The 9,419-nt window shown below is 37.2% G+C and overlaps 1 protein-coding gene across 1 annotated transcript; it reads right to left on the bottom strand.

Moving 5' to 3' along the window:
* Positions 1 to 4,632: 4,632 nt before the first annotated feature.
* On the bottom strand, positions 4,633 to 9,419 carry LOC143453234 (alpha-(1,6)-fucosyltransferase-like). Its single transcript, XM_076954425.1, has 12 exons — positions 9,301 to 9,419; positions 9,127 to 9,230; positions 8,838 to 8,997; positions 8,645 to 8,753; positions 8,335 to 8,569; positions 7,944 to 8,051; positions 7,650 to 7,791; positions 7,441 to 7,507; positions 7,319 to 7,334; positions 5,972 to 6,068; positions 5,695 to 5,863; positions 4,633 to 5,545 (listed from the first exon to the last, which is right to left on the bottom strand). The coding sequence occupies exons 1-12, from the start codon at positions 9,399 to 9,401 to the stop codon at positions 5,234 to 5,236; spliced, it is 1,620 nt and encodes a 539-aa protein (XP_076810540.1). The 5' UTR covers positions 9,402 to 9,419; the 3' UTR covers positions 4,633 to 5,233.

Genomic DNA, 9,419 nt, shown 5'->3' with positions numbered 1-9,419 from the left:
AAAGTTACTGCCTTCATGAAAAGAAAATCCATCACACGCTAATGAGTGCAGGTCAATAATCAGGAATAGACGTGTTCAATCAAGCGATCCACCGTGTCAATGCACCGAAGCGCTCAGCGGCAAATCACACAAAACTCAACAATAATAACAAAGAAATTCATGAGCGTAAATCAAAATGTAAAGATAACAAAAAACACCAAGGCCCAAAAGAAAAAGCACAAGTAACAAAACCCAATACAATATAAAATCAACATTTTGCCACACACCGTCCAGATTCTACCAAGACCAAAATTGTTTTCTGCACGGATTTGCCGCGCTCGGAAAACTAAAGCGTCACGTCGACTGAAAATCTGAACTTGAAGAAATACAAAGGGCAAAGGCGTGATCTTTCCAGCAAAGCAATTACACCAACAAGTAAGCAACAAAATATTAGTATTGATACAACACAACAGTATGCAGGCGTATACTTCGTATGTTTTGCACTAAATTCGAAGTGGACTGCCTTTCATAAAACGTGCTTATCGCGAAAGAGCAAACGTAAAACGCATAGCTCAAATCACGTCGAAACACGTGCGATACACAGCGCACAGCTTAATATAGAATTTTTCACAACGAATGCAAATAATAAACGTGAAATCAATATAGTGACGCCACCTAACGCCACCGCTTCAATTGTAAGACGTCAAATAACGATGGTTATGTCTGCTAATGTTGAGCAAAAACATCGTTAATCAAGTAATACAAGATCAATCCGAAAATCAAAGACATCGCCCATAAAAACCCGTAAATCATGAAATCGTTTCGAATCAGCATGGAAACAAAGGAAATGAAAGATACGTGTAATTCATATACATCAGCATCTCATACATAGTTATTTTGGAATTTGCATTGACTTCAACAGCTTAATGGGTCTTTTATTAGATACAAAATTTTAGTTTTAATCAATAATATAATTAATTGATTCAAATGGCGTCTGTCACTTTAGAAATAAAAAAATTGCTACACAGCAGGCATTATGATACGACTTAGTCATTGTTTGAACTTTTCACGCAACAACGGATCTTTCACCGAGGGTGCGTTTTGGTTTGTTTCAAAGAATACCACGTGGCCACCATCAATATCTTCTGGCTTTTGTTGAAAATGGACAACGGTGTCATTTCCGTTCGAAAGTGAAAGTAAAAAGTAGGAATCTCCCAAGTGAGAAACTTTCTCATAAATACTCTTTGAAATCGAATGTAAAAGTCATAGCAGAAGAACTTTTTATTTTAAGCCTAAACGATGAAAAAGGAGGTACTCTACTTGGCGTTGATCCGGGGTTTGATAAACCGTAAAACATCGGAAACCTTAGTCGCAGACCTAGAGATCGGCAGAGACTTCTTCTCTTCCAGCGCCCGAGCCATTGCCCTGGACATCTCTGGAAAGACTCCGTGTTCGGACGTATTCACTTTCACTCGACTTTCACAAAAAGATGAAAGCCACCAGGACATAGCGACTGTTTTGATGAAGAATGAACTTGCAAAGATAATTGGCGAAATCAAATTGTTTAACGACAGTATTCAAGGCCAAATTTCCAGTATTGACGAAACTGTCTCTTCAGTAAAAACACATTGAGACAAACATTGAAACATTGGAGATCATGTGCGCAAGGCCTGTTTGACGGTAGGAATCAACGGTACCGAAACCGTAAGTTCTCTGCTGATAAAGCACACGGGGTCCGAAACAAGCCACGTTCAAGTACACAGTTTTCTAAACATGATTCATTTAGGCAGGATTGCTTTAACCGTCAAAGCACAGTTACGAATCATAACCCTTGGATTAATTCAATTGATGTATACAGATCAACATCTCAACAACAATAGTGGAGAAGCTTATGAAAGTATTAATATAATGTTATGTTCTTTGCCCATTTGTGCTCTGGTAGACACGGGAGCCAGCGTATCACTCATGTCTAAGACTTTGTTCGATAAAGTTTTTCCTAAAATCCGAGTACTACACTGGGCCCTATGTTTGATACACAGTTAACAACGGCTAGCGGGACTGCATTATAGGTGTTAGGCCTTGTCACGTTATCAGTTTAAGTGGCTGGTTTGATCACAGAGTGTGAAATCTACGTCGTCAATCAACTCGCAGAGCTGGATCTTTCTAGAAGCTGGATCTTCGTCGGCACCCCTGCTTGATGGGAAAGTGATCCTACAGCGGAACAAAATCTACATCTTTGAAGACCTGATCGTCCCCGCTTCCACCGAGGTGTGCACTTTCGGCTTATTTTGTAGAGATCCGATGCTTAAGATGTCCGACCTTGAGTTTCCGGCATTAGTTGAAGGTAACCTCCGTTTGAATGATGAATAGGGTGTACTAGCGGGTAACTACCTCACACAAGTTCGTAACGGCAAAGTCCCCATTCGATTGGCTAATTTTAGCGATGACGAAGTCAGGTTAGTCAACGGAACCAGAGTCGCTACCTTGTCCAGTCTCTATGTTTGGCGGGATTGCGGAGAGGATGTTTGCCAGCCCGGCACGTGCGCGCTAGTTTCGAAGTTAAGTTCCACGTGTGACTGCAATAATAACCGATGCATTGTGAATTCCGAGCAAAGATGCTCTGTAGCGTCGGTAGAAGAACATAGCTTTATACCCCGGCTAGATCACTTGCAAGCAATTGAAGAAGGCGTAGCTTTGGGGGCGAAGCTGTCTGGGAGTGAACGTCGCGAAGTACTGAATTTTTTATCGAAGTATTGGAAGTGTTTTTCGACCAGTCAATTCGATTTAGGCAAAACCGACTTGATAGAACACCATGTCAACGTTGTATAGATTCAATGTCGGGTTCATCTGTCTACGGTAAAAGAAACATAGTTTGTGGCTATTGTGGTGACTAATGATCTATAAATAAAGAAGTAATATGCGGACTGAAATTCATTTCTGAACATGCAGTAGCACGGATAAATTGTTTAGGTCTAGATCAGTGGTTTTTAATCTGTGAATAATTAACTTAAACATTTGACATTTTTTGGTGGTCCAACCAATTTCATAAAATTTAAATTCTCTCAACATTCAAACTAGTATTCGGAAAAATGCAATTCATGTACCAAGTGTACAGTATAGTAAGTTTACTGGCGCGAAATTACTATTTTAACTATGTGTGACCGACACTAAACACAAATTTTCAATCGTTAATTATTCGATGACGTACGCTGTACAAAACGCTTCTTCCAATTTTAGCAAATGACTTTAGACCAGGGCTTCCCAAACCTGGGGTCGCGACCCCGCAAGGGGTCGCGTAACGAACTTCAGGGGTCGCAGAGCGTATTCCAATTTTACACGAAGTACAAAATACAATCAAAACAAAATATCGTTCCAGCCTAATCAACATTGAAACCGCCTTGAGACCAGCATTATCATATATTGAGCCACGGCTGGACTTGCTTTGTAGCAGAAAGCAGTCGCACCAATCACACAGAATAAATGTATGTGCTTTTTTGTTTCCAGTAGCCTACATATGTGTAAAGTAGTAAGTAGGCTTTGAGTACTGGTTGCTTGAATTCAGTCTTTGCATCTCAATAAATGTCACTAATGACTAATGTATATTTCGCGCTGCTAATCAATTTAAACGTGAAGGATCGCGGAAAACTTCAGAAGTTTGAAAGGGGTCGCGAGCAAAAAAGTTTGGGAAGCCCGGCTTTAGACAATCCGACGGGCAAATAATGCATAAATCATTTAAAGATGGAAATCTATTTGGGAGTGTTACAGATTTTCTTCTGCCAGGTGCGTTTTCTACTGCTTTAACGGCCCACTCAAAACCAACGAAAATTGTGCAATGAAGCTTAATTGTGTTTTCATCAGAGATTAAAATCTCATCTTCGTCTGGGGACTCGAACGTAAACTGCCTCCAAAGGCCACGTTTTCTTAGAAAAGCAACTATTCACGCCTGAAGCCAATGCGGGACACCAAACGAAAAAGGACACGCTTTATAATTAGTTAATTACACGTTCGATCACAGCGAAACACTGAGGCGCCAAAAAGAACAAAATCAAATAAGACAGTGGACAAAAGAAATCAGGGTGATAACTGATAACTAACAAAGTAAAAGCGTGGAAAACACACGAAAAACAAATAAACAACGGTGCGAAATATTATTTTGCCACAGAAGTATCACATATTCCACATGCGATAGAAGTATCGGATTTTTAAATGTTAAAAACTTAAATTTTTTCATTGTCACGATGTTTCTGCTTAACCACAAAATTAGCCATGGGTGTTAAAAATGTAATTAAGACTTACTGTAATTTAACGATTAAAGAAGATCCAAAGATTCAGATGACAGGAATTAAACGCAAGATGAATAAAGTGAAAATCTTACTGATGTAGCCTTGTCGGCAGTTGTAATTCACCAACAATCTTCCTTCATTAAATTTACTGCGAAAAAACTAGATGTAATTAAAACCAGACAAATTGAACAAAAACGGAAACGGAAACGGTAAGATATTCATCAAAAAAAGCTCAAGTAGTTTGTTTTGGATTACGCTTCAAATATTTATTCCTTTGGTGAGAAAAAGGAAGACGACTGAACTTCTGTTGACACAGAATTTTTCGAAGTATAGCTAGCAGATATAAGATTTGTCAAGATTTGACACCAAAAACGTATTGTTGTCCTTTTCCAGCTGTCAGCTAACACCTGTTACAATGAGGTTATAAATATATGCATTGGTTTAAGTACAACTTTATGATTATGAAATATTTACTTTTCCGAGTTAAATTACGTCGTTTAAGTATTAATATTACCTTGAGTAAGTTTATTATGAAAAGTGAAACGAAAGAAATTCACCACGTAAATTCATTTTAGAGCACTCGGTGGCACCAATTGCACTGGCCTACACAAATTTTGGTTGCCAGGGTATTAAGGCTGTTCTAAGCTACATTTTGGTCGCTGATTTCAAAAATGCAATTCATTTTTCTCTATCAGGTCAATTGTTTAATTTTGTTTATTGTGGTTGTGATAGACAATGCTATTAGTTAACTTTTGAAACATTAATTACTAAAAAAACATTATTTAAATGCAATTCTTGATAATGCTACTGAACCAAAAAAATCATGCTTTGGCATTAGGAAAATGCCTAATTAACGGTAAAGCTCATGCATAGAAAGATATTGACAGAATGTATCTTTTATAAGTAAGAAACACTGATACAATACCCACTACGATTTGTTTGCTGCGCAAATAGAAGCTTCAACAGACTCTTTAAAATGTGTCATTTAAAGCAAGATATTGTACAAAGGTGAGCATTTGTTCAACCTTATACATGGGAAAGGTGCCCTCGTGACCAGCTTCATTTCTACCGAACCCTTTGTACGAGGGAAATTCAACGGATGATCTGAGAACAATCGTCTCTCCAGAGGAGAAAGAAAGTTCTCCTTTTCCACCAGAAAAATCTTCAACCGCTCGATAAGTTAAGGGAAGTCCCCGATGATAAGTCATTCGCCAATCGATCGAGCGTGACCTAAAAGTGGCGTCGCTCGAAGAATGCATGAGCTGCGTAACAAGACGTCCGACCTGTTCAAGAAAAAATAAACTAAATAAATGATCTTGAAGCAAATGATCCAAACAGCAGAGAGTCTTATAAATTCATACGTTCGTGTGGAATTGTAAACTAAATAGAGTTTATACGGTTACATATCAAATATGAATTACGAAACACTTACGTTAGAACTGTATGTCCCGACGAAATAGTCGCTTTGTGATAAAATCATTAAATCACAGGCCAACGCAACAAGTTCATCTCCTGTCTGTCGGCTTTCAACAGTTTGTTTCATATCTTTCAATAACTTTTTATCGTCGACAGCATTATACACAAAGTCGTAGTTAGGATACCTGTTACCAAATGGAATTTTCAGTTAATCGTGTATGACTTGTTTCAAAAAACTATATTCTATTTATTGTTAGTGCTATGCGCTGTACCCACAGTAGACATATATTTACTTATTACGGGCGTCCGGTATTACACTCGCTAGATCGTCGCTCGCAACATAAACTCGTCTCGTATAGTTGCTTGCGTTTCCTACTTGGCTATCGTACCGGTGTACCGACACTTAATCACGCGACACTTAATCACGCGACGCTTAATCACCGACACATAATCACTAGGACATTTAATCACGCGACACATAATCACTAGGACATTTAATCACGCGACACATAATCACTAGGACATTTAATCACGCGACATTTAATCACGCGACACATAATCACTTGGATGTCGGAAAATCGTGAGGAAAATTCAGTAATTCAAGCTCATGTGCATCTCTCTGTGGGGATGACGATGTGGATTGCTTTTAAGGTTGGCCTAAAGCCAAAGGCTATTACTATTAGTCTTTCTTTTAGAACTCCCCGACAATTGTCTTTGACTCCGTTGCGCCGGCTTTCTCTATAATGTTTCTTTAAAATTAAATCAACATCAGCTTCATACAGTCTAAGACTCTAAGTGTTAGGTGGGCCTTATTCGGTACACTTAATTGTTATATTGTCCGAAATAAGTTTTATCACATTAGAAACATTTTTATCATCTTTTCACATTTAAACAAAACTATAACTCCAATTCAGTAATGAACAGTCCAGAAGGTAAAACTGATATTATGTGTAGAGACAAGAAGAGGAGATTTTAACCAAACCTTAGTTTTTATACAAACACATTAGCTAATCAGGAAATAACATGTCATTTTGCATTACTACGTATAACCTATGTAATATGTAACATTATTCTATTGTCACCGAAGCTCGAGTAGCAAAGTACCATCAAAACGGTTCTGACGTGAAGAAAAAACTTTTTACCTATTACCTTTCTTAAAACAAAGTTTTGCAAAAGCGAAGTACACCACATATACGCATAGATGGGTATCGCGACAATACTAATGATAATTTAAATTAAACCGTCAAATTCAGAAAACATTGGTTTAAAGTTGACTTCCACCAGCTAGAAACTCTTTGTTATTTAGCCAGAAATATCACCAACACGATGACAGTCATCGTGTTGACACAGTTGACCGTTATCTGTCAAGCGAGATTTTAGTTTATCTTCATGCAGTTGCTTACATTTCCCATGCATGATATTGTTACCTAGTGTGTACAGTAGCCGATACTGTAAATGTGTGATTAAATGTCGCATGATTAAATGTCCTAGTGATTAGGTGTCGCGTGATTAAATGTCCTAGTGATTATGTGTCGCGTGATTAAGAGTCGCGTGATTAAATGTCCTAGTGATTATGTGTCGGTGATTAAGCGTCGCGTGATTAAGTGTCGCGTGATTAAGTGTCACCAAACCATCGTACCAGGCAACAACAGGATCCTGCAAAAACAGTGTCTAAACTCATAAAGACAAAACTTATTTATTACGAAAAGACGACTTTTGTTAACAATTATACCAAAGAAGAAAAATGATAAGTAAAACTCACCATATATTCTTCAATTTCGAATTTTCTTGCCTCTTTTACAAGTTTGTCTGTTCTTCGAACGTGAATGCTGCAATGAAATAATTAACGCTTGGTATACATGTAACTTATAAATATTCTTCCTATAGTTTGTTACATTTGATAAAACTCAGTTTTATCGTATAAAAGTCAGCTTGATCTGGCTTTGTGGTTCGGTTGTTTTTTCTTGATACCTCACGTAAGGATGGTTAAGATTTCGTTTTCTTTTGATTTGTTGCACTCTGACAGAAATCCACGGATTGGGCCTAAGCAGGTAGCCCATTATTTGCCCGATCCACCACATATTTGGATCGTCGTGAAGAAACTCCACTTTTTCTATTAAAAATACAAAAAAAAAACACAAATCAAACATAAAACAAAGAAAATTGACATTTTCCTTGTTCAGTTTTTATTCAAAAAACGACGTCTCTTTGTGACGTCAGCGACATACATTTCTATAAAGATTTTTATAGTGTAACATGCTTTACCTTCCAGAAATTTGGGAACTGTTAACCCCTGAAAATGAGTGTTAGGACTCCCTTCATGCGTTAGGTCTAATCTAACTACTTGAATGTCTTCATAATTCTCCTGTAAATCTAAATTGCATAAGGTATTTACAATACAAATGTAATAAAAATATATCTAGTTTGTCCTTTAGTAACTTGTTGACAACAAAACATTTTCCAATAAAACAACAACAAACAAGAAAAACTTATAAAGTTAACATAACTCAATTGATTAACACACATAATTTTACATGTTTCAATATGTTTGTTTTGGTAAAAATGTAAATGTTTAAACAGTTAAAGGTATTGTGACTTATATCTTCACCTACAGGCAAAGTATACGTATAAATAAGGGCTTATCTAAGCTTCCTACCCCCTTTCCATTCATCGACCTGCTTTGGCAAATCTTCCATCGAACATGTGTCACTCAATGGAAGGAAAACTTTCTGGATTCCAGGGTATGGCACACTAGAATAATCCACCAACATTACACGATTTGTACCTAACGCAGCTAATAGACAGTTGCCTATGTGATGATGCTGACATCCAAACCCACAATAAGGGATCTTGCATACCAGCTTTTTTGCAGTTTTGCAGTCGCTTGGATTCTATAAGTACGAAAGTCCTCGGCGTTTTAACATGACTTGAGGTACGTTCTGTGCAATATAACATTAAAAGGTTACCTGTAACTTGTGAATTCTTTTTTGAACTTCATTTCCAAGGTTCGATAAGTCATTCTGAGATTCATTATGGATGACATCAACAAGAAATTTCATTTTTCGTGAGAGGTCGCTGTATTTAACAAATTGGCAGCTTAATTTTATTGGTATGTTATTGGAACCAGACTAAGAACAAGGACAAGGATAAGGACATTACTTAAATGGAAGGTAGTTTGTTAAATAATCTTTTTCAAGGGCAGCCTTCTTTATCAAGTCCAAATCTTTACGAAAATATTTTCTGACAAACTCATTCACTTCGAAAGCTTCTGAGTAAGCTCTTTTAATCAAACTTCTTGCATCGACAAGCGTAAATTGGTCTAAAAAAATAAATCATTTCTGGCCGCCACACAACGTATATAAGAATATTTGCTTTTGAAATAACACCAGCATTGTTTAACAACACGATTTAGGTACGTTTTAGTTGAGTTTCGTATTAGGTAGATTACTTTTAGTTGAAGTTTTGTTAATTCCCACTGACAAAGAAGCTGGATGATCGTTGCATTTTCGAAGTTCAGAACTTTGAAAGGTATGAGAACAACTTGATTGTGGTCTGTATGAAAATATACATGCTTAGAAAACATAATAAAAATCGATGTTGTATGTAAATTAACACAACATACCTCTCTTGCAAACATTTCGGAAACATCAGAACGCTATACAATAATGTGACGTTAAAGCTCAGTGAAATTACCAGGAACAATCGAAGTTTTTTGTTCACCATTGTTTAGCTCAAAGTAAA

The sequence above is a fragment of the Clavelina lepadiformis genome, chromosome 4, assembly GCF_947623445.1.
Source record: "Clavelina lepadiformis chromosome 4, kaClaLepa1.1, whole genome shotgun sequence".
Lineage (NCBI taxonomy): Eukaryota > Metazoa > Chordata > Ascidiacea > Aplousobranchia > Clavelinidae > Clavelina > Clavelina lepadiformis.
Note: the sequence above shows the minus strand (reverse complement) of the source record. Positions and strands in the feature narration are given on the sequence as shown.

Excerpts from the sequence above, each read along its gene's own strand:
- LOC143453234 (XM_076954425.1), bottom strand. The coding sequence starts at position 9,401 with ATGGTGAACAAAAAACTTCGATTGTTCCTGGTAATTTCACTGAGCTTT. Across the intron at positions 8,754-8,837 it reads ACAAACTACCTTCCATTTAA|CGACCTCTCACGAAAAATGA; the intron begins GTAATGTCCTTA and ends TGTTAAATACAG. Across the intron at positions 5,546-5,694 it reads TCGGGACATACAGTTCTAAC|GTCGGACGTCTTGTTACGCA; the intron begins GTAAGTGTTTCG and ends TTTCTTGAACAG.